This window comes from Falco rusticolus, chromosome 4 (genome assembly GCF_015220075.1).
Source record: "Falco rusticolus isolate bFalRus1 chromosome 4, bFalRus1.pri, whole genome shotgun sequence".
Classification (NCBI taxonomy): domain Eukaryota; kingdom Metazoa; phylum Chordata; class Aves; order Falconiformes; family Falconidae; genus Falco; species Falco rusticolus.
In genome coordinates this window covers 15,933,454-15,958,456 of record NC_051190.1, presented here as the reverse complement: position 1 = coordinate 15,958,456, position 25,003 = coordinate 15,933,454, and the positions used below count along the sequence as shown (strand labels likewise).

The 25,003-nt window shown below is 45.6% G+C and overlaps 2 protein-coding genes across 3 annotated transcripts in view; both read right to left on the bottom strand.

Annotated features, from left to right (window-relative positions):
- Positions 1-655: 655 nt before the first annotated feature.
- Positions 656-4,080, bottom strand: SNTN (sentan, cilia apical structure protein). Its single transcript, XM_037386650.1, has 4 exons — positions 3,884-4,080; positions 3,239-3,273; positions 2,351-2,490; positions 656-911 (listed from the first exon to the last, which is right to left on the bottom strand). Exons 1-4 carry the CDS (start codon positions 3,991-3,993, stop codon positions 753-755), a joined length of 444 nt encoding a protein of 147 aa, XP_037242547.1. The 5' UTR covers positions 3,994-4,080; the 3' UTR covers positions 656-752.
- A 6,217-nt stretch (positions 4,081-10,297) lies between these two features.
- The window catches only part of SYNPR (synaptoporin), a 109,910-nt gene continuing 95,204 nt past the window's right edge, over positions 10,298-25,003 (bottom strand). For both annotated transcript variants that reach the window (XM_037386277.1, XM_037386278.1), the window contains 3 exons: positions 22,131-22,329; positions 12,833-13,024; positions 10,298-12,087 (listed from right to left, as the gene is read on the bottom strand). In XM_037386277.1, coding sequence (XP_037242174.1) covers positions 11,821-12,087; positions 12,833-13,024; positions 22,131-22,329 — 658 coding nt within the window. In that variant the 3' untranslated portion in view covers positions 10,298-11,820. The remainder of the gene's footprint in view (positions 12,088-12,832; positions 13,025-22,130; positions 22,330-25,003) is intronic.

Below are 25,003 nucleotides of genomic sequence, written 5' to 3'. Positions count from 1 at the left end.
AACAGATAGTCTGACATGCTGAGCTAAGCCGTCCCTTCGGTCACACAAGTACAGCGTTGCCAAAGGTGCATTGCAAATACTGGGCTTGAAATTCCTTCCATAGTGATCCCTCAATGAAGAGGGAGGTCAGCTGGAGGAGGAAATACAAAGAAATAAATGCTCCTTTCAGAAGGATTAATGGTGGGTTGGAAACCAGGCAGACTAAAGTCAATGTTTACCAAAGGCTGCAACAGATTTTGTGTTCGCTGCCAATTGCGAAACCTGCCACTGGTACCACCCTGAGGTAACTGGGAGAGCCCTGGGGAGCTGAGCGGCCACGCCACGGATGCTGCTGCCCCCAAGGGCGATGGGGCTGCACATTCCTGCGGCAGTCTCCCCATCATCTCCCCACAATGGTGTGGGAGACGATGGAGAGGTCTGGGAGAGCATGGCCTGCCTTCCCCTGGCACTGAGCTGGGCTGGGGGCTGCACCCAGCTGCTGACTAGTGCTGGGGCCTCAGGACCCCCCGAGAGCCCCTCAGCACCCCCCCACCCCCAAGCACGTATATAGTAGGCACAAAGGCCTGAGCACCAACATTTCACTCCACAGACCATTTCTACAGAGGAGTGAGTTCAGCCAGGTTTGGACAAGACTTTATTCCATTTAGCAGGGACCCGCACAGGGTATCCAGGCACTCCATGTGATCTCCGTGTGTGGTTTGCTCCTGCTTTCCTTATAAAGTGCCAAGCCATTTCTTCTTTTAAAGCACTGATCACTTTGTGGTTTTCACATTTTTGATCTCCTGCAGCAGGTCAGACATTAGAGTGAGACTGACTAACAAGATCATGAAATCTTCAAAATCAATTTTGTTCTCTGACTCCTCATCCAGGGCAGAAATTATTTCCTGGTATTTCGGTTTGTTTTCTTGGCCCTACGGAGAATTAAATTAAAAAATTAAGCATGAAGTTCCTTTTTTGTTGCATCATTAAAAAAGGTAGAATGAATGACACATACATAAAAATTCAGGTCTTTATCTTCCCATTCAGGTCTTTATGTCCACATTCATATTAGTTTTTTCTAAAGGTATCCCAAGAAAGTCAGAAACATTACTGCAATAAGACAGGAGAATCACCAGTCCCCAAAGCTTCCACCTGAACCCAGAATACATCTTTTGAAAGACACCTAGTCATGACTGAAAATCTGGCAGTGATGATGTGATGATGATGCAGCTGGTAATTTTTTTTTTTTTTTTTTTCCCCCAGCAAAGTGTCTGTGCCTTGATAAAACCAGGGAGCGTGAACAACGAACCAGCCCTCCTAACTTTAATATTCAAGACAGGTCCTCAAAAATATACCGTGGAGGTCTCAGAAACTGCTGATTTTACAGATTTAACTTCAGTAGTTGTTATTCTCTGTCCTGTTGGACATTACCACTGGAATGGAAGAGTTTATTAAAATTATGTGTCATGTCTGTTATTCGTATTTTCTAATTAAAAAAAAAAAAAAGCTCCAGGATTATTTTTTTTTAACTTCATAATCTTCCAAACATCTCATGATTCCAAATTTGATTGGCTATTGATATTTTCAGGTCCTTTTCCATAAGGTGCCTAGTTTCTAATTTGATACCAATTCCAATTCTTCAACCAGTCATGCAATTGTTATTCTTGGAAGCAAAGGTATCACCAAGAATGTATTTACTCCTAAACACCTCTCTCATTTACTTAGTTAAGCTCTTTTTACTAGTCCTATACAGTTTCTTTCTACCACTTGATAAAACTGTTTGGTGTTCTGTTGTTTATCATTTAGGGAGAGGAAAAAAAATCTGCAAGAACTTTACAGCCACAAGTGCAGATGTAGCTGTTTTTCACTGTACCCAGCTGCCACCAACGCCCTGGTGGGTGCCCAATGGAGAGATGCTGCCCACTCCCTTTCCCCCAGCAGGGACCACAGTGCACGCAGCGGTGCTGTGGCATGGGACTGGCTCTCCTGGCACTTGGTTGGTGCTCTGGCAAACTACCAAATGTCTCATTAATTGAATGGGATTCTTCTTTTCATAAATACAGTCTCTTATCATCTGAGGGGTTTTTTTGCAATTGCCCTATTTTCTTTAAAAAAAAAAAAATGCAAGCAGGCGCATCAGCTGTGGTTTATTGCTGTCCCCCACTCCTTTAGCCCTGTGTTAGACATAGGCTCAACATAAAGCAACTAATTCACTGAGGGTGTTTGTGCCAAATCACTAAAGCCTCACTTGGGATTACTGTATGGACCGATGCTTGCCCAGCTTCAGGGCAGAGCCCAGGGTGCCATTCCTGCACCCAAAGCACCTGGCCAGCGCTGGCCCAGTGCCACCCACCCACCCACACCCCCTCACCTGTATGAAACGCCCAAACTGGGTTTGCAGCAAGCATTTGGTTTCAGCTTTGCTGAGCTTGCCCTCAGGATCAGCAGAATTGTTATACACCAAAGCTGCGGTGGCAAAAGCTTTTTCGAGGTCTGAACCTTTTCCTAGAGCTGAGAGGGGAAAAGTTACCAGCCTATCGGAAAAAGTGGCATTTGAGATATAATTGAAAAGAATTGTCAGAACCATCCTGAGTGGGTGGAAATCTGTGTAGTTTCATTAAAGTTAATGAGACTGAAACTGTTTATGCCCACAGAGGACCTGGCCCAGATTTTATTTGGAGTGGGCCAGCAACATGCCTCACGTCCCATGGAAACACATGTAAAGGAAGCATTCAGTCAGAGCTGGGGCACTAACACCGAGTGATGTGCAACACCCATCTGCTCTCTCCCCCCACCCTGAGCATCCAGCAAGGACCTGCCACACCATGGGGACAGGCCACGCTGGCCATCTCCTGGGTGCATTTGGACTCCCAGGATCCCGTATCAGGGAAAATATGGCCCATTTGGGAAACCTGGCTGAACAGAAATCCCCATGCTGAAGTGCAGCGCTGATGCTCAGACGCACAGTATACTTGGGATTTGGGCTGGATTCCTTCCCCCCGCTCCTGGGCTGCATCCTAAAGACTGCACGCTCACAGCCTTCCATTAGCATCAGGTACCACAGGTGGCTCAGGCTGTGATTTTTAATGATGAGGTAAGCAGAAGAGGAGATGCGCATCAACGCAGGAGCACGTCGCACAGGGCTCCACGAGACCCTCCCATCTAGCACCAGCTGAGGGTCTGCACGGCCTCACAGCTCCGCTAAATCACCAGGATTTACTGCACTGAACCCCCAAGGGACAGTGAATGGGTCCCTTACCTTTTATCGATGCCAGCTGCTTGGCTGTAGGTATGCTGGTAGTGAGAGAGACGAGAGGCACGGTTATCACCTGCTGATTTGTGTGTGCGTATATAGTTTCTCCATGAGCGAGCTTGCTCATTTCTGTTTCATTTAATCCCCCAGGAATTCAGGGCTTCCCAGGGGAGACTGACTTTCCTTCACAGTGGAAAGGAAAATGGCCTTTACAAGCAGCACGCAGCTCCTAATTCTTCACTTGAGTAGCCTGGCATTGTTATTAAAGATGATTATTAAATAATTTTAAGAGGGGGGCATTGCAACAGCATTCAAGTAATTTCTTCAGAACCTGAAAGAGCCCCAGGCAGTGTCTCAGGTTTAAGCCCATCCCCAGAGGGGTCCATCATCCCCCACTCACCAATGCTCCCAGTCTGGAGCAGACACATGGCTTTTATTTCCAGCAGCACTCACATCTACGAGAAGAACCTCCCTGCTCTCTGTTAAAACTTAAAGCCTGCTTACTTTTGCTGAAGTGCTGGAAACTGCTACAGAGCAGCCAACAGGCAAAACAAGAGCTGGTTTGTGACAGAGACACAATTACATCCAGATAACAAATTTCCAGACAAACTGGAGATCACCAGAGATGCAAAGAACAAAGCTATGGCTTACCGCTTGGGCATGCCTGCTGCGGCCAAAGGGCTTGTTTTGGTGGAAGCAGGAGCTGGCTGGTTGACTGAGTACTGCTTGGTGCTGGGAACACTGGCTCTGCAGCCACACATCTCGAGGCCCGGGTGTTTGTGATCTCCAAGCAACTCGCATAATAGCAAACAGGTGAATTCAAGCTCTGCCCTGTGAAAGCAGCCTGCTCACAGCCATGCCCTATCAATAATGCAAATGCTGCCTGGTGATCGTGGAGCCAGCTAAATACATCTGTCTAAAGCAGCACTGCCAGGCTGGCAAATAGAGTGGCTTTTATGTGAGAATTTGACAGAAACAAACCAAACTAATGGAGCCTGAATCTTCCTAGATCTGTAGGGATGTAACTTTGCATCAGGAATAACTAATACACTGCATCCGTTCAGCTATACACGTTATCATTTTAATGGGAGTGGGCTCATGTAATTTGCCCTGGGCTATGAAGTGAATTGTTCCTATAGACAGAGTCAGAAACCAAGGGCTTCACAATTGCTGACCCGGCATTCATCCTCCATGAGCACACTCCTGCTCCACTATTTATCCTCCCAGCGCAGTGCAAAGAGGAGATCTGTTCTTCCTCCAAACCGCTTGCAAAGCAGCATCCAGCACGGAGCCTTTCCTTCGGTTTCTACCCGAACGGATGCTGCCTGCTTCCAAAAGCAGCACGGAGCCATATGGCAGAGCAGTCGCACATTAGAGGGACTGGAAGGGCTCTGATGAACTTTGTTATTTATTGGCATGGATATTGCTATTAGAAAACACACAGCTTGTCACGCTGCCTATCTCTGTGCACAGTCTCCTTTCTGCAGATCCCTTGCCTAGAGGTGTCTAGACAGGGTAACTTCCACCTAAAAGACCAAGCGGCCGTTGCAATCCCAGGGTGGTCTGTTAATAGGTAGTGACTTCAGCTACCTCATCCAGCTCATCGTGGCTGGTGAAAGGATACAATACTGATGTTAAAACTACCCAGGATGAGACTTTATGTAAGAGGACACGCAAAGGAGACTGCAACAGATGGCCTAGAGAATTAAAATGTTTTCCTCATTTGGTAGAAGCTAAATTACTGAAGGCTAATGAATAAGGATGTTCACCACCTTACTGTTCCTGGATTTTAATTATCTTAAAAAGCATGGGAAAAGAGAACCTTTAATTTTCCATCTAAAAGTGTCATTACTCAAACAATTCAGAGCCTTTTTCTGAGAGGTTTAAGCTGTCTTAGATCTCTAGTGCATTCTTTAGGACTGGCTCATGAATAAAACAGAGCCTGTAATTGCAATGACGCAGCCAAAACACATATAATCAATGCTCATTATCCCATCAATTAACACACTAAAATTAAACAAGAATTCAGGCTTAGTAATCTGCCATCAGCTAAAAAAAAAAAAAAAAAAAGGAGTCTTGATATCATGTTGAAGTGATAATTCCCTTTCACATCTGTTGAACCGTACAAGGAGGCATGAAAAGCCTTACATCCCGGTTAATCTGCAGCATGGTAATGTTTGGTCTTAACGTCCAAGGTAAAAATGAGAGTGAGAAACAGACTCCGTTGCATGTTTATCAGCTACAGGCAGTGCTGTGAGCTGGCTGGCAAACCCAGCCCTCTGCGTTTTGGGCTCTTTCCACCATAGATCAGATTTCAGCTCGCAGTTTTTTTTAATCTAACTGACTTGGGAGCGCCTGAGCTCTAGAACAGGTAATTTGCTTTGCTAGGGTAGTAACAAGTTCAAGCAAGCCTGGGGTACATTATCCCTCTAAAATATACTAATTAGCGTATGCAGGAGCATTAGTGCCTGACAGATAAAGGGTAGCATGAGGATAACCCTTGCCTTTGCAGATGATCGGCTTTGAAGACAGCAAGATTTTGGCTGGATGTGTTGCTCGAGTATCCTGGTCAGCAAGGTGTGCGGGGAGCCAGGCCATCTGCTCTGTAGCTATTTTGATAACACACTATTTATGTTTGAAATATCCAGGTGCTTTTATCGGTCAAGTTTTAGCATGTTTCACACCTTAACAATATTGTCTGCACAAAATACGCAACCTGATGCTCAAAACTGCAAAATCTTTACAGGCAGTTCACTGAAAATAATTGCCACTGCAAAAAGCTGCCGTCTCCACTTGACTTTGGGTGTTTTCCCATCCTTTTTGCTTTCTGCAGTTCTAGAAGACTTACATTGCGAAACATTTGTGTGTGATGGAGCCCTGGCTCCCTCTGAGATGGCCCTGGGACAGTCGGCAGGGGCAGGCAGGGGCATGCTGGGGCTGGCAGGCGTCGCTGGGGACAGAGGCGCAAGGGAATACCTGAAACAGAGGATGCACTCAGGCTTTGTTTCTTCAGCGAACGCTTCAGCAGCTGTAGGAGAAGTGCTGCTAACTTCCACCCAAGAAGGTAATAGCTTCATTTCTTTGTGACCAGAATATGGTCATTTTGATCTTAGAGAAGCCCCACACTCCATCTTAGCCCAAAGCAGGACTGGCTGCCACAGCCTAATACTATTTTCCTCTTGTTTCACTTGAAATCAATTACTTAACATGGGAAAAGCCAGCAGAACCAGCAGGTCTAGCGTGCTCACCATGGTTGGTCTCTCCACACCAGCCCCAACCTGTGGTGCCCGCACGAGCAGGTGGGCTCAGCCCCACCGGGGAAGTACCTTCTCTTCTGCAGGGTGGCATGCGAAGAGGAGACACAACCCAGTGCAGGTTAATGAAGGATTTAACCAGCTCAAGGGATTGATAGCTGTGCTGCTGCAACAAGTAGTCTGCTTTGCACAAATACCCTCTGGTCACAGAGCCACACAGGCTCCTGCTCACCGGTAGCTGGTTTACCCCTGCTAACGTCCTGCTAAATAGTCTGAAACCTGAACTGCTGAACCCCTGCATTTATCCCAGGAGGCAGGGAATGTGGCGGATAAAGAAAATTACAGAGTATTTCCTGCTCATTTGTTTCTCCATCACCATGCCATTTGGGGTGCACGCTGCTGCTGCTGCTTCCATCTGTGCTGGGATGGTGCAAGTAAAGTCCTGTGTGTCCCAGGAACATTTCCCTCTTGGCCATCACCATTTTTTAAAAAATACCTCTTCGTAGTCAATTCGATTTCACTCAAGGGGGAAGTCTGCACCACTATTTATCTGCATCAGCTGGGCTGGGTACAGTTTGCTGAGCGGTGCCTGATGATGAAACTGTGACTGGCTGGGTAATGCAAAATTCTGCCCCACTCAGCGGGCTCAGAGGGTCTGTGCAGGGGTCGGGGTGAGGGGGAGACCCTGGCTGGGAGCCACGGATGGGTCAGCCCACCTCCCCTACTGCACACGTAGGAGATAACTCAGCTCGCCCTGGGATTTAGCTCTGGGGTCATGATTAAAATATTTATGAGTCCCATTGCTGAGACAGAGCAGGTAAAATGTCATTTAAGAAAAGCTATTAGAACCGGTCTTTCTGCAGGGGAACACCGTTTGTCATCTCATGTCCAGACATTTTTCAGACATGGTACAGCACTTTGGCCAAAATAGGCTCGTGCCTCGTATGGGGACTGTCAGGGAGCAGAGTGGCTCCAGGGATTTATGATAGGACATTTAGACTTCAAAAAGGCAGCTGTATTTATAAACCCCTAATATCTTATTAAAGGACACAACAGTAAAAATGTAAGAAAAGAAACTGGTAGCTAAATGCAACAAATGGGATGAATTAAAATTTCATATTGAAACGCTAAGATCTTCATACTAAGGATGTATGGCATTGACAAATGATGGGATAATCAGCACCAGATGTATTAATACTAAAATACAAATTATTGCTGCTTTTAGAAAATTCCAGGAGGAAAATCTCTTGGGTTTAGTAGGAGGGAATAAAAAGAAATCCTGAAAAAGAATAGTTAAGTCAGGGAGACTACAAGCTAAGTAACCCATCCATTCACATATATAAAAATTTTGACTCAAATCTGACTTAAAACTAGTAGAGAGAGGACTATGCTTTTGACATGACATAGCATAATATGAGAACTTTTTCAGAAAAGGATGAAACAATACGTGGCAGTTTTTACTTTGTAGTTCTTTATCTGTCTGTAATATTAACTGTGAAACACGGGAGATGCTGTCAGGAGCAGACTATAGACAGGTGCAATGTGTCTTGCATGTAACTGCCTCCTTTATCAGTACATCAGAGTTTCAGCTAAGAATAATTCAGGGCTAGAGCCCGAATTGCTCATTCAAATTGAGAGCATATACAGATTGGAAATAATTAACTTAATCAGGTCAGGTAATTGCAATATGAATTCGTGCAACAGGAGCACAAACTTTCTCAGAGTCCTGGCCATCACTGAGGCTCTGTTACAGGCAGCTCAACAGCCACAGTGAAGGAGATTTTAGGAGTCATTTGGAAAGAATTGCACAATAAAAAAATACCCTGTCAAGTAAGGGCACAGCCCTGTAGGCTGGATTTGCATTTAACTTCATCCTTTTCTCCTCGATGTGTGGGGCAGGGAGAAAAGCAGGCTGCAGAGCACCGGGTACCCAGCGTCATGCTGCCTGCCCTCTCCAGCACCTCCCCGCGCAGGGCAGGATGCTGCACCTTTGCAAAGTGCATCCCCTCCCCAGTCAAGAGCGGTGTGTGAGCATGCCTCTTCCTTGGCCTCTGAAGCACCTGGAGAGAAAGTCCTGTGCTCCCACCTCCCCCGCCACACTCGCAGAGGTACCAGCCTCTCCTCCACAGCTCTACACTTGATAATGCAAATATGCTCCCATCTTGAGTAGCTGAGAAACGGGCTATAAAGAGAAACACATGGGGAAACAGGAGGGACAGCACAGAAGATCAAGGAACATGTTTTTTCCAAGGCTGACCTAGTTATTTAACTAACTGGCAGAGATACTCACTAATGATGAAGTAGGAAAGCAATCGGTCTGCCAGCAGCAGTTTCACAGAGGATGCTCAAATTTACTTAGCTATTTGTCTTACACCTAGGAAACATCAAATAAAGTCTTTTCCATCTTGCTGCTCAATGCTTTGGTATACAGTCACTATCCCCAGTTCAAATAAACTTCCAATTTCTCAACAATTGCCAAAGGATGTGATAAGAGTCAAACCCAGAGGAACACAGAGGAAACATTCAGATACATTTTCTTATATAACACAGAGAAGTGCATGCATCATTTTTGTTTTCGTTTTTGCTGCTGCCATACTATATTCATCTGAGAAGCTATAGAGGAAGAGATATTTCATCCCTCCTAACTCACAGTGAAGACTATAGTCCCCAAAGGACAACAGCCAGCTCAGCTGTTCTGCACGGCAGCAAGGAGCCAACATACCTGTGAAAATCTGGCGAACTGGGCAAGGCAAAGGGCAAGCCTTTCATGAAAACATGTGCCTCTCTCACTGCTTTTTCCAACTCCCTTCCACCAGTTCTGCCCTTCATGAGAAAATCTTAAGATTTGGAGTTAGGCAGATAATACCCAAAATAAGTCATCAACTTCATTCTGTCCTCAGTCCTGTGTTAGGAACTGCCCTTTCTCCAGGGGTGTCCAACTCCTGAGGCTTTGAAAGCTGCAGTTCTTGTGCTCACATGGTTACACAAGAATTTCAGCTTGTTTGAAATGCAGGAACAAACCTAAGCAAAACTCAAGTTTCTGACCCTCAGCATTGGATAGAAAAAATTAGGAATGGGACACTGCTCATCAGGGTAGAAAAGTTCATGGAGAAAAACTAGTTGACACAAAAAACTCTATCCATTTCTAGTGGGGAGGCTCAGATAAACCAGCTTGGGATATTCCTGATCAACCAATACAAAGTGGATTTAAAAAACCCAACCAAACAAACAGAAAAAAGAAGAAGTAGGACTATGTGGGATGGGGTATGAAGAGCATACATCCCCTCCCCCCATCCTTTGCTTCACATAGATTTCACTTTCTCCTGGCTTGCCTATATTGGACTTTTCCAAACTAAAAAAAAAAAAAAAAAAGAGGAACAAAAGGACTAAGTAAAATTTTTCATTGACCAATAGAATTGTATTTTTCTCCCATTTGGAATACCAGGACATTCAGATATTCCGCTTTGTCCTCTCTACAGCTCAAACATGGCTTTCCAGCAATCCACAGAACTGAGATAGCACAGTACTGGGCTAGTCCTAACTGACAGATGGAAAGAGAGGTAAAGAGGCAGGCAGGTATTCAATCACACAGTTTTAATTATTTTTTTTTAATTGTTATACTGACCTTTAATGACAAGCGTCTGTAGAAGTGTCGTACTCTACTGTACATTAAAACAATCCTCATAAAAAGTGTTGGAAAACAGTAAGAATATGACCAATAAGGTAAAGCACAGGAATAGTTCTTTATCTTTAATAGTTATCATAGTTATTTTGCAGTGACATTTTAATATTAACATACTCTGAAAACAGGCATTGTATGCAATAACTTTATTAGGGTCAAATAGATATCACAATATAGATTCATCCACCGAGTAGCCATAAATTGGTTACAACAATCATAGAAGAGACTAAGCTGTTTTAAGCTAAGATGCTTTCAACATTACAGCTCATACAATAAGATTATATACTGATAACACTTTGATTTAGAAATGCAGATGATCAGTTTTGATTACTATATTGTGCTTCAGGTTTTTGTTTGCGTCAATGCATCCCATGTGCTGTAGTGAGGAGGGGCTGAATTTCCCAGGGAGAGATCCGAACGGGCTACAAGCCTGGCTCTGGCTCTTTGAGGATGAGTTCCTCCGAGCCTGGGTTATTTGGTCAATCCAGTTACATTCTCCAGTAGCACCAAGCTAGCGCTCAGAGCAGGAGCCTAACAGAGGGACACTTCATCTCGAAACAGCACAGATGGAAAGGTTTTCTTATTATAAGAGGGTATAAAGGAATGTTTATGCTTTGTAAGGTCACAACAACATGGTTGTGATATGCGGTTTTCATGTTCTGCGGTATTAAGCAGCAGGGCATTTTCCCATGGGTTTGTATACTGATATCTGCACCTCTGTTATCTTAGTTAAATAAATACCTTTGTAAACATATAACACAGTTACTTGGTCCTTATTCTCCACAGCTCACGTTAAAAGATTCACAAAACATCCATAGAAATAGTGGTTTACAGAATGAATACTTAGCTGAGTTAAATGGAATAAACATTGGTCAGGTACCATATATACTACTGAATGCCATTTCAAGGAAAAACATTTTAGTTACAAAGCATTCAGAACTTGGGTAAGCCATATATTCAACTCTGCAAAATATATAAAAGATGCATACTTCTTTTAAACATACATTTAACAAAATGTAGTGGCAGAAGTCGAGAAGTTCCGTTTACACGGTCCAGACATTTGGTAGTATGAAACTGCTTATCCATGCACTAAATTACGGATGACTCAGTTAACTGAAATGATAGTAAAATTGTCTGAAACAAAAAAGTTTAACAAAAAAGTGCTCCAAAGAGTCACAGACAGGCAGTTTTGAAAATTTAGGTGCAATGTTACATGCATGGATATACAGAGTACTCTGTAGAAATAATAGTAAAACACTTTTGATTTTCACCAAAATGCAGAAGGAAATTCAATTATATTATGCATATTAAATACTACAGACTTGAGGCTACAAAATGCTTCTACCGTCTTAACACATAGAAAACTACCATAAAGTTATCTCTACAGTACATACTACAACACTGACTCCAGGGCATCACCTGCCACAAGCATATCCCCTGGATCTGGCTAGCCAGGGGAAAAAAGGCCAACTCCAGCCCGCCGGCCACCTCCCACCTGCCTCAGGAGGTAGGCTTAGATCTTCAACTGACATTAAACACCGTGTTGTAGTCGTAATTTATGGAAAACCCTTAAAAATCTTGGCGCCACTGAAACTTGAGACCTGTGAAACTCTCTACACGTGGGGGATGCAGGAGCTCATGCTGCGTGAACCCTAGATCTGATTAGCGAAGGAGGTCGGCCCGCTCTGGCCGTAGCTCTGCGACTGGCCGTATTCACCCACCTGCCCGTAGGAGCCTGGCTGGTTGTAGCCACCATCCGGCCCGTAGCTGTCTTGGTTGTAGCCACCTTGGTTGTAGCCACTGGGCTGCTTCTCCATGGTGTCCGGAGGGTGCCGCTGGCCCGAGGAGTGCCAGCCCGTCTCCTTAAACACAAACCAAATGTTGCCTGCCCAGAGGATAAAGTTCAAGAAGCCAAAGACCTGGGTGGGGAGAAGAGGAGCTTGTCACTCGGCAGCCGCGGTCTCACAGCCCAGCCCAATGTTATGGCCCTTGCATGGTTCTGGGAGAAGTCAAAGCTGCTCCCAGCTCATCCTCCTCCCAAAACCTGCTGGAAAATTTTCTCAGCTTTGGAGCAAATGCCCAAATTCATGTCCCTTAGCTGTAGCTCACAAGGTGTCTGTCTTCCTTTTTGTTCCGAAAAAAGATTAAGCTTTTAGGCCAAAACATAGGGGTTTTTGTTTGAAAACGTAATCTAATTTAAAGAAACCATAGAAAGATAATATTGGTATAAACCAAAAAGTGAGATATTAATTTGTCAGCTAACTGGATGTTTTTTGTTGTTGTTTTTTTTTTCTTTTTACATTCTGAAGACCAATTTTATGTTGTATTCTTAAAGGAATTTAAGGCACAACCCCTTTTCCTCCTAAAGGAACACACAGCCCCTGTCGCAGCGAGCAAGTTAAAAGCAGACAGGCCAAGCAATGCGCTTGGACAGACACTTTGCATCCTCCCCATCCCAACCTTGCGCCCTCATCCTACTGTAGCTCCACGGCATGTAGCTGCCGTGAGTCATGCTCTGCCTTTCCCCGCAGCAAGACTGTACTTCCAATTAAATCATTTCAGCTAACTGGTTTACACCAGCCGATTTATGCCAATGCACAGGTGAAAAGAGACGAAAACATGTGTTCAAGGTAAGGGTGAAAAGCAGTCATCAAAGTCACTTACAACCGAAGTGTTGAGGCTTGACATAACAGGGCTGCGAACAGGCAAGCATTTGTTGGACTGCTGTTTGCAGGCAGACATCAGTAACAGCACTTCGTCTGGGTCGGTCGCAATCTTTACATCTGACAGTCCTTTAGCCCAAGCAGATGAGCTCACTAGCCACAAGAACGAGAAGACCACTGTCACAATGAAATCCTAAAAGACAAATCAGTTAGAAGCATTATACTGGTGTGTCCAGTGGGGAGGAAAAAAATATTAAAAATCACCAGAAAACCAAAAGCTTGCAGTAGAGGAGAGAGAAAACAAGAGCTTGTAATTTTGTGGAATGTTGTGATGACTGTCATCACCCACAGCACTGATTTTCGAAACGCTTGATGTGCCTGATGGGGCAGAGCCCTTCGGCTGCCATCTGCATCTCCGACCTTGAGGCCAGATTCCCACAAATGTTTGGCCGGTACCCGGGATGCTGAGCTGCCTTGGAAATGTAGCTGTTCACAGCACCTGGCTGATGAATTGGGATCAATGAAAAACCAGAGATGCCTGGAAAAGAGCTGGGCCCTCCCGAGGGCTGGCTCTGGCCCCGGCTGCTCCTACAGACAGCTGGGGTGGGTTTCCAATAGGAAATGTTTCCATCTGCGGCAGCATCTCCGGGAGAACCTGAAACTGGCTGATCCTCAGCTACCAGATGAGGAGTTTTCTCACCAGCTACAGGTAAGGCCAAAAGTCCCTGCTGCACGAGCCATGCAGCTGCTAATTATCACGAGCAAACAAATAAACAGCAAGGCTTGCCAAGCACCAAGGCTCCCCTCTGTCCCGGTAAAGCATTTGCTCCCAACGCCTCTCCGTGTGGAAAGAGGGGAGAAGGGGTGGTGGTCCCTCCTGGATCCAGTGCCTCCGAGCAGCTCTGTTCTGAACCACTCTGCTCACTTTTCCCTCGAAAGACTCTCAGGAGCACACACAGGCATAAACTTCTCCTTGTCTTAGCCAGAACAAGTGGCCAAGTGACACTGTTGTTGTGTGGGTTTGGGGGGAAAGGAGGGAGGAGGTGTGATTTTTCAAGCTTTCTTGTGTCTTGCTAAAACAGAAGAGCCTTTCTGCTGTCATATTTCATCCCATCTGTCAGCCCACAACAGATGGCAGAGGTGCCAAAGTCTAACATACCACTAACTGCATCGCTGCGTCTTGATATCCCACCTCCCATGGGGGCTGCTTCCCCTTCCTCCTTACCCAGTGAAGGTGGACATGGGAGGAAGAGAAAACATTCATTAAGAATACAGCACTTCAGGTTGCTATCCAAAGAAATAAGTGATCCCTAAGAAACATCATTCTCCTCTTCTACAAGCATGCTTGACATTTGGGGAAGGAGCTCCCCATGGCACCGCAGGGACGGAGGACACGAGCCTCCGGCACGATGGAAGAGGCACCAGTCAATAAACCAGCCGCACAAGCCAGCCATGAACAAAGGATTTCTCCACTCACGCAGATGGGATTAAATTAACTGTGCTTGGATGCTTTCCCAAAGAATACATCCTTCTCTTTTAACAGTGCCACAATTTGTTTTCTGCAGGTCTGTGTCTGCCACAGAGCTTTGAGTTCCTCTGACCTCCCTTCATGCTGCCCAAATGGGATCTCTTGAAGAGTGTGAAGCTCTTAAACTATCTTAAAACCCAAAGAGACTCTGTGTAGGCAGAGGCATATAGCCCAGAGTAATTTTTCTTCTCAGGGAGATTTCCAGCGAAAGAAATTATTGTATCTTATATGTCCTAGCAGTAACTGCATGAGAAACTGACTCCTAGAGGCAATTCAATTGCAAACATTTCCTAAAAACTGCAGTTGGTAGAAAAACCAGACATTCACTGAGCTGTGGATTATGATGGGATATGCTCTTTATTTGCTATGAAGCTTGACACGTTATCTACCTGGATGCCAAGACCCCATATAGGCGCTGATTGACACAATAGACAGGGACACACCAGAGTTTAGGCGAATATATTTTTTAAAATGACAAGCCATTCTCTCTCAATGCCACCGTGCTTCTAGACTTTGCAATCTAAATCACGCCATCAGTTCATTGGCAGCAACAAAATAAATGCATAACAGCAGGGAGAAATCTGCAGCAGAGACAAATGTACCAAAACTAACACAATGTAGGAGCTTAAACTTGCTAAAAAGAGGGAAGTTTTAAAGTGAGCAAAGTTCTTTGAGCAGGTGGCAGCAGCTCGGACCTGCTGTGGAGCCCCTCGTAGACCCTGACCCCGTTCCGGTGAGGCAGTTGTACAACTCATGGCACAAGTGACTGTGATGTGCAGGAATCCATCACCCCAACTAATGGCTGGCTATAACGTGCTGGTAGGAACACCCAGCGGCACTGTGCAGTTGAGGGGCTGGTCCTAAAGAGATGAAGTATTTAGTGTTATTTCTCAGGTCTTGCCTTCTCCATCTCACCCCATCTTCCAGCCTTCTGCTGACCTCCTCCGCTCCCCTGCACCAGGGTGTCCACACGCACCTAACCCTGCCCTCTCTGCCACCAATTCCCCTATGAGAGCAGATCGGAGCCCTGGGGAAAGGCTTTGTACTCCTGGTGGATGGGATCAGCCCTCTTACACAGGAACTTCCAAAACCAGTTAAAGTCTGGCCAGGTGCAAGAAACACACCGTGCCAAGAGGCAAAGATCCTGCAGTGGCACTCGGAGAAGGAACCACGCAGCCCATCCACCAGCTGGCCAACATCTTGTCAAGAAGTTTGGTCAGAAAGGCAAATGAAACACCAGGAGTTTTCAGCAGGTGCTCTCACCAAGGCTACATGGTGAGGCTTGGGCTCTTGGAGAATTTGTTCCATCTCCTCCGTGCTGTGCAAGGAGCAAAATATATGACTAGAGCAAACTCCCATCTTCCTATTTATTCTGAATCTTCGCTAACCTTCAGCTTTGGCTGGAACTCGAACCTCACTTGTTTTCAAGTGGGTTTGGATTTCTGGCTGAACATTTTCACAGCTCTGGGTGGAACGCAGCTACAAGATAATGACATGCTAAAAAGTGAATTTCAAGCTAAGCTGTTCTGTGGCTTAATGTCTATCTGGAGAATTTCTCCTTGGTAATTAAAGCCAGAGCGTCTGCATACTAAAACAAATCTTGCATTTGAATGTTTAATATCCCCATAGCATGGGTGATTCTTTTTTTCCTTTGGAACAAAGTAATTTTTGTAGTTGCTCTCTTGAAATGGTGTCTACAGATCTCTTCCGTGCGCCTTGTTGTACAGTTATGCTATGCTCCTAATACTGCAAAGTTTCTTTCTCGGATCTCAGCTGAGATACTTTGGTCTGCCTTCAGGTGCCTTTGGGAAGGAGGCAAAATAGGAATGTGTAGGAGAAAGCAGAAAACAGTATTTAAAATATGCTGAATATCCAAGCAGGGAGTTTTTAGAGCCTGAAGTATGTGTAACAAACAAAAAAAATAATCTTGCTGCCTTTTTCAAGTTGAAACTTGCTATTACTGAGTTTGCCAAAAATGCCTACTTGGAACAGTTTTGTATATTATACATTTTAGAACAGAACTGTGAATGCCTTTTCTTTTCATGGCAACTAAAACATTTCTCCTTGCTATCAAGCTACTGGCTTTTGCAAAATGCCCATCTCTGGAGGGGACAATCACTTTGAGTTGCTTAAACCTCCCGAGCACAGTTTCAGATCAGTCAGCATCGAGCGCGATCTCACCCAGCCAAAAGCATCTGCAGAAGCTGCTCGTTGGCTTGGAAAGGGGACGTGTTTCCTTTGCTCGTGGCTCCAGCAACCCCCAGGGCACGGTAACACGTGTCCCCGAGCGCACTCTGCCCTGCTCTCTCTCCTGGCCAACGTGGTCCAAGTTTGGCATGATGGCCCTGGGCTGCTATGCTTGAAAACGTGCAAAACCTCAGCTCTGGCCAGGCTGGAGGGTGCCCAGCATCCCTGCTGCGCTGGCGCTCCCTCCTCCCTCACTGAACCACAGCTGCGGGCCCCGTAACTGGCTTCCACTCAGGGCTTTCAGTGCCTCTCTGCAAGCGCTTCCATCTGCTAACACTCCTGCTACAGAACCTTTGCATCTGACAAAACCCTCTCAATACTTTTACAGCAGACGAGGGAGCAACTCCTCACACACCAGAGCCTACAAACCCTCCCACCAGAGCCCACCCAGCCCAGCAGCATTGCCTACAGGCTTCATGGGCAGCCAGGCAGGAGCAGAGGCAGATTTCTTTACCCCAGCAGGGACAAACCATTCAGAGGATTTGCTTTCACAGTAACAAACAACTTAAAAATTCAAGAACCACCCCAGTGAGAACCATAGCCCCAGACCAGGTAAGTCCAACAGCAGGTTTCTGCAGGCAGCAAACACCTTCTTCCTACAGTGGCGTTTTAGCTCTTTTTTGGTTTGAACAATGTCCCACCCCAGATTTTCTGCTGAATGAAGTTTTGAAAGAATTACGTGCTTCTTGCAATGGTGTATGGCCTTGCAAGCTTGCTTCTGCCAGGGATGTGCAGAGCCCTTCGGGAGGCACCAGCGTGTACAGCAAGGTCACCATGTCTTGTGTTTCAGAAAAGGAGATGACAACAGTGGGCTGAAACAGCTCTTTGAAATGCAAAGAATTATTCAGGTTATTCATAATTTCATTTTTAAACTGCAAGAGTTCAGTCTTTGTTTTTACAGATGGCTCTCTATTCTTTTCCTATGCATTTTCTAGAAAGCTGGAAAAAGGGGAGGAAATAAAACGTATTTAATCAAAGACATCTCCAAAGAGCAGACTAGGAGTGTGCTTAACTCGCTTGGTCTGCAACATGTGTCGAGAACCAAACTGCTTAATGTGATTATTCACATAACTCCAGATGGAAAGGAAAGATTTCATCTTCTTACAGGTAAGCATCTTTATGCACCGTAAGAATGAGATTATCTACTAATCACTATAAAAATGAAATATTTCTTTTCACGGCTATGTCAGCCACTTTTCTTGGCTAAATATTTTTATGTTTTTGTATTAGTAGATCAGAATACTAATAAGATCATTTACATTTATACATGAATATATTTGTTTTTCCATGACCAATCTATAACTTCCCCAAGACAAACCTGAAGGCACACAGAGACAGAGTTGTCAGCGTGGGTTTTAAATGGAGTACATACGGGGTATTAAGACGTCTGAGTGATACGTACAGATACATATTGACTCTGACTATTCTTTCCTTTATTTTCCCAGAGATATATGGAAGCATCTACCCCTGATCCCCTAAAACTTCAGCACAGGACTAACTGTTGGGTCGGGTACTCTCTGCTCGCAAGCAGCTGCAAACGTATAGATCTGAAGCAGGGCATCGAGACAGAGGTGCTAGGGGCAGCAGTCCCAGGGTGCAGCTCATCTCTGCTCTCATGACAAACCAGCAATGCCTCCCCAGGGTACATAGTGGTACACCAGTGGAAACCAGTTTAGGTTGGTCTGGGAGATGCAGACATACTGAAAACTGGTGAGATTTTGTACATAGCATTCATTAAAATCTAAGTCACCATCTCCAATTAATTTTCTTTAAAATGTTTTTGGCTCTGGAGCACTAATCAGTCATTTGAGACACTGGCTTGCACTTGTCACCGCTGAGGTGAGCCCCCAGCTCCTCCCTGTACGTGTGCATCGGCGGGAGTTTGCAATGAAATTAAACGCACAGCTGCAGTTTGCAGAGCTCAGAAACACATTGCACATATCTATTAAGTATTTAATATCTGGCAAACTGCTCCTTGTGGCTTTAGGAACTGGGAATCCAAGGTCCTCTCTTAGGTTCATCTATCTATTACGACCCCCCCGCCCCCTGAATGGTCTCTGCATGGAGCTAGCGAGGCAAGCGGAGGGTGCACACAGCAAGGGCTCACTGGGAAGGGGTGACCCTGCCTCCATCACAGATGTGTGACACAACCAGGGCCCCTGTGTTACCAAAAGGAAGATTTTCATCCCCCACACCTGACAGGCGATGTTAGCAACAGACATGGCTCACTGCACAGCGAATGAAACAAGGTGCCATCCAAACGGCCACGGAAGGAATAACGGCTTCACCGACTGGAAATCCTTCCTTGCCGTGATGTCTCACTTCAGGCTGAACGTTACAATATTTTTCCACAGTTAAAATGATGCTTTGTGAGATCTCAGCACATGCAGTTGAGCTTCCCTATATCTGTATAAACAAGGTAAATGTGAAACATCTGTGACTGAAATGTCTTTGCGAGTTTCTCCTGACTTAGTGGTCATTAAATTCTTTATAATTGTATATTCTGCATCCAGTCAGGCTGCTGCATGTTGGTAATATATTGATGATTCTCTGACTGTCTGTGCAAGGTTGTTTTTTTTTTTTTAAATACTTTAAAATTTCAAGTGAAAGGGTTTTTTTCCACTCTCCACTTCTCCTGTCATACTCATTTTTCAAATCCTGAAAATTTGTCAGGAGGAAAGGCAGCCAGTTCGGAGAGGGTGCCACTTAAAGGCAGATGTCATCCCAGACTGAGCAAATATCAAGCCAAGAGGAAGCACAAGGCTTAAAATGGGAATGGGTTTAAAATGGTTTTTGTGATCAGGCACTGCAGCAGAAGCAAGGACAGATGAAACTATCGTCTTCTAACTCTTCACTAAGAGGTAAAAAAATGGTAGTCTGGAAACAGTGCCTGCCACACAGATCCCACCTGGCGACAAAGCAGTGTGGGCTGCCCTGCCTCCTGCACCCACACGTGCTGGTGGCTGCTGGCTGGACTCGGGTGTGCACAAAGTACCTCGGATTTCTGCAGCACTTTTTTTTTTTTTTTTTTTTTTGGAAGGAACAGTCTCAGGGATGAGACGTACTCACACATCTGATCTGATATACGTGATATACGTGTGATCTTGCTGGGTACATCAGTTCAGTGTAGCATCTCCCTGGAGCTGGAGGATGCATCGCCTGCCTCCTTTGCACAATGCATTACACCCCTTAGGTGAGCCCTGCGGCTGGGGAAGCTGGTTTTCACTCTGAGTTTCCCTTGACCCTTGAATTCCTCCTGGCTACAGTTACTTGTTTTTTCTCTGCCTGGGGCTCTGCATTTTCCCTACACCTCCACTGCACAGCAGGACTCCCACCCTGTCCCAGTCAGGCTGTGGTCTCGCAACCATTGCACTGTGCAGCCTCCGGAGAGACCAGCAAGGATGTGGTCCAGGTGAAAAAGGGTCTTTTTTTCTAAAAATACCCAACACAACAGAGCTGGCAGCGCAAAGGAGATGCTGAAGCGTGGGGCTGGGGCAGATGGGACTCCCCTCCCAGCAGGCACAAGCTGAGCACAACCCTCAGCCACTTCCCACCACCACTCACCCGCTGGAGCTGCTTTTGCTGTAGGACAAATTCAGAAGCATCTTTATATTCTGAACAAATAAGGTCATTTAGGCTTGGTTTAAAGACTGGGAAATAGCAAACAGAGGCTTTGGTAACAGACACTGTTAAATTTAACCTGTGGATTCAATTACAGTCTATTACACAGAACAAATTAAATCAACTCCACGTTAGCGCTGTAGCGGATTGCACCACGCATCCTATGACAAACATGACTGCAGCAGCAAGGTCCTGGACGATAGCAAACAGCCACATCCTAATCTGACTTATTAGTATTATTTCTTCCTCTTTCCTTATTCTGTTGCTACACAGGATAACGTGGTTGGTGAGAAGAAAGAATTATTTTCCTCAAGAAAATTAAAGTGGCAGATCTCTGCAACTAATTCTTTGATGAGACAGTCCAAAATGAGATATTGCTTGATATCAACCGAATCAAGAAGAAGCAAGGCACTTCATTTCTTTACTGTTTCTGTAGGGACCCCTTTATCTTGCCTGTTCTACCTCTCCTCTCTGAAGATTTCCCCTCCTTTCCTTGCCATTTTCTAGGGAGAGAGGAAAGGTCCCAACAGTCCCCAAATGAAGAGATTAATTTCATTTGATATGGATTTAGAATTTCTCCTTCTGTAACAATTCATCAGTTCTGAATTATGCAAACTTAAATAAAACAAGTCATATCTCCTTGAGGGAAAGATTTTCCTGCTGCAAAACCCTGTGATGCTAAGATTACCTTCCTACGGTTTAATCTTTTGCTTACTGTTACTGTAGTTATTCCCTTTAACAGGTACAGCCTTTCTGTGCTGGCATTTATTTTCCTTTCTGTTTTTTTCTTCTTATGCTCTTTACCGGTGGCTTTCAGTCACTTAAGGCAAAATCTCAGCCAAATGTCTGCTTTCTGTCCATCGTAAAATTTAGATTTTTCTGAAATCCAGAACTAACTCTTTACATCAGTTCTCACTAAACTCTGCCCACCTCCCCTTTGAATTGCTCTCTTCACACCAAGACATCAGAGAAATATTTCCTCTACCTTAGTGTGACCTCACCCTTGCAGCCACGCAGGAGAGGGCTGCCCATGGAAGGGACAGTGCGCTGCAGCGCTGCAGCCCGCGGAGACCTGACCCAACTTGAGCGCAGCGGAGGATGAGCACACAGCCCTTGGCAGCCCGGCAAGCCCATGGGGTGTACCACGGGCTGGGATGTGTGGACAGGTAAAGCACACCGCCAACAAAATAGTTCTCACTGCCTTTACAGTCTGGATTTATGAGAAAATGAATGCACAGCAGCACTTGCTTTTTGTCACAAGCCTTCAGGAATCAGTAAAAAGAAAAATAAAGGCATGAACAGCCACAGCTTGATGGGTGCATAGAATGATAACTGGAAAGTAAGGAACCTCATAAACCAGTGCTGAGACATAAATGTGCTGGGAGCTCAGCGTAATACTGGAAAACCAGCCACAATTTTCCAAAGCAAAATAATTTGGCTGTACCTGGCGGTAATTAGCAATAAGCAATCTCCCTGGCTAGGCTTTGGTCAGGGGCATGGTTTCATTTGTTTGCTAGGGTGATGTCCAAGATCTCCTCTTCCCTTTTTTCCCCACCGACCAAGCTGTGCTGTCCCAGATGTATGGCTCAGGCCCCAGTTCTGCAACCACCCAGCTACATGTTCATTGTTTGTGTGAACACCATCACTACATGCAGTGGGAGAGCAGCAGGGAATCCCACAAGTACAGACAAGATTAGGACTAAACTCCACCCGCACTTAGTCTTTGTTACGTTTGATGTTACAAGTTTAAATCATCATTAAGATTAAAAAAAACAGAGATGAATGCAGAGATGCTTTGGGCATCGGGCCACCTGGATCTCCCAGACCACACTACATCCTCGACCACCAAAAAAAAGCAAGAGGTGAAGACCTCTGCATGAAAATGCTGCAAATGCACACTTACAATTAGAGGCCCTCTGTTGTTTTCACGGTACTTGTTCTGGAAGAAGATATAAACCACGGTGGCCGCCAGCGAGTAGAGGAAGGCAAAGACTGCAATGGTGACAAAGAACTCCGCTGAAGAGGAGAAGTCCCCTATCAAGGAGAGCTTTTCTCGGCGCTTGCCTTCACAAGTGGGAGCATCGAAATTCACTTGATGCAACCTGGAAAACATACCAAAGAACGGCAGGTGAAGTATAGAAAAAGGGAACTGTGACCTGAATAAAGATATAAATACATTTGCTCTGTCTCCCTATCGCATTCCTGATGCGCATCGATCTCCTGTTTGAGTGCAAGTGGTCTTGTGGGCTGCGCTCATCAGAGCTGCTTGTACACATGAGATTACCTCCATGCGAGTGTCTAGGTGAGACTGAGGACTTGAAGCACATCTTTTAATCAGCCTCAGAAAAAAGTTGATGTTCCAATGGTTTAACACAACCTCCCTCTCCTTTCTGGGGTTTTGCCATGGCAACAACTGAAAAAGGATAACACAAAACCCAATTTGATTCTCAAATTCTTATAGTCAAGGCAGCAGAAAACAGGTCCTATCCTCTATACTAAGCCCATGAGCTACCTGACTTTGGAAGTTTATGACTTTCTTGTCTAGAACTGCCTAGTGCATAACTACCCGGGGCTGCTAGCCCCTGGGGCCGTGAGCCACAGAGCACTTCTACATGAAAAGCTTTTAAAACCAAGCTGCAGCAGGAATACACAACTTGGCTCAAAGAAATCGTCCGCATGCCCTGGTTTAGGCAACCAAAGCCCTAACCTTATACTCACGCACCGTTTGCAATCAGCGGCCAAGCTAATAGATTTGTGGCTCTGACTGGTGGCTCCTGCCAGACTCTTTTTTGCTGTAATGATTTTAATTTCTGATTCAGAAAGAGAAAGGGGATCCCTGGAAGGGGTACTTGGGCAGGTCCTGTTGCATGGCCCAGATTACCAGCAGTGGGGACACAGAGATCACACTGCTCTGTGCAGGGAGAGTGGAAAGGATGAAGCCAGCAGCAAGTTAACAGCAGCAATTAAAGAAGTTATGATCTGGTGCAGAGAAAGGATGAAGCCTTCTGGGAGACATTCCTCTGCTCAAGGGCAATTAATGTGTGCAACAGCAACCCAACTGTAGCAGCAGCCATGAATATATGACTAAATAAGAAGTTGGGCCCCCAGAGGAAAACAAAGCACCTGCAGCAGAAATCACAGAAGATGGATTAGTGGATGTTAGAGGATTGCATGACTTTTCACTTTTCCTGGTCCAAACTAAATGTACCCGAATGCGTGGCCAGAACCTTTTCATCAGCAGTTGACGCATAACACCGGTTATTTGCCTCAGGCATTTTCTTCCCTGAGATTCTGTCACTATAGTAGTGGTGGGATGAAAACAAGAAATGTGTCTGCCTGGGCTGCGGAGACGAGCAGCAGCTGAGTCGCCTCCCCTACGTGAACCCAGGAAAGTCTGATGAAAACTGAACACATAAGAGAGGCTCTAATGCTCATGATCAGACAGTGTGCACATACACTTTGTCAAGGCTTATTGTGCTTTTCTAAAGGGGGTGAAAAAAATGGAAGGAAGATTTCCTAGTGCCTGTCATGCCAATTTTGCAGCCTGGAGAGAAGGTGGTTTTGTTTTAACCCTCGCCAGGATTACAGAAAGATTTGAAATGCATGATCTGCATGGTCTGAAAAGAAAGGTTCCTCTGCTTTCCTCAGGCACATGCAGCTGCTCAGGTGCTGTACTGACACAGAACGCTGGGAACCTGGTTCCAAACCCTTTGAAAACAGTGGCAGCCTCTGTAGGGCTCTGGATCAGTAAGAATCTTGGCCCCATCCCTGCTTGCCGAGGGAATGCAATGGTGTACAGCCAGAGGCTGCGCTCACAGTCCCCTCCAGGGCTTGAGGCTGGCTTCAAGCACACTCCCCACCCAGCCCGGGGCAGGGGACACCTGCAAGGTGTGCAGAGCCAGCGCTGGCAGCCACCCTGTGCTCCTGTCCCCTGGCACACCCAGGGTCTATCATCAGCCCAGACTTTGCAACTCAGTATAGACATTCAAGGTTGGGTGAGGGTTTGTGTTTGTCTGTTGTTGTTGTTGTCACCCCCACCAAAACACCAAATGCTTAAGTATCATTTTCTGGTTCTTGAATAACTAACCACGTTTGCTGTGTTTGAACGGTCGCGCTCAGGTACCACAGCTGCTTTTCCAGGGCCCCGTTTCAGGGTGTGTTTTCTGCTTTTCCAGCTGAGCACAGTGAAAAGGCTCCGTCCCCTCACCAGAAAGCCAGGCTTGGCTGCAATGGTGGGACCTCTAGCTTTACATCACCACCTCACACTGCTAACAGGCTTTAGAGAATTGCTCTGCCCCTCACATTGCTTGCACAACCACCGTGGAAATGGGCTGAGTTACATTAAACACAGTCAGATTGCTTTTTTTGGGGAAAAAAAAACCAAAAAACAAACTAACAAGGCAATTCTGCACACATTTTGTCATGTAAAACACATCTTCAGGGTGTTTTTTTTTCCTCCCCTGGAGTCCTGAAATAGCACACCGGGCAACGCATGGTGTTGCAAGTAGCAGTTGACACTCCTGAGTATACCCAAGATGAAATAACTTAAGGAACGTTTCTATCAGGATTTAGGTTGGGAGCTGCTGCCCATCCCTGGCCCCTCTGACTGGCCTCGGTCACCACAGCCCCACCCAGTCTAACCACCACCAACCCATCAGCCTTTCTGAGACCACTTTCCTTTTCCATCCCTGTTTTCCTGACTGCACCTTAGTTCTGAATCAAGCCAGAAAACCCCCCACATTCATACATTATATTACCATCATACTTGCATCTTCC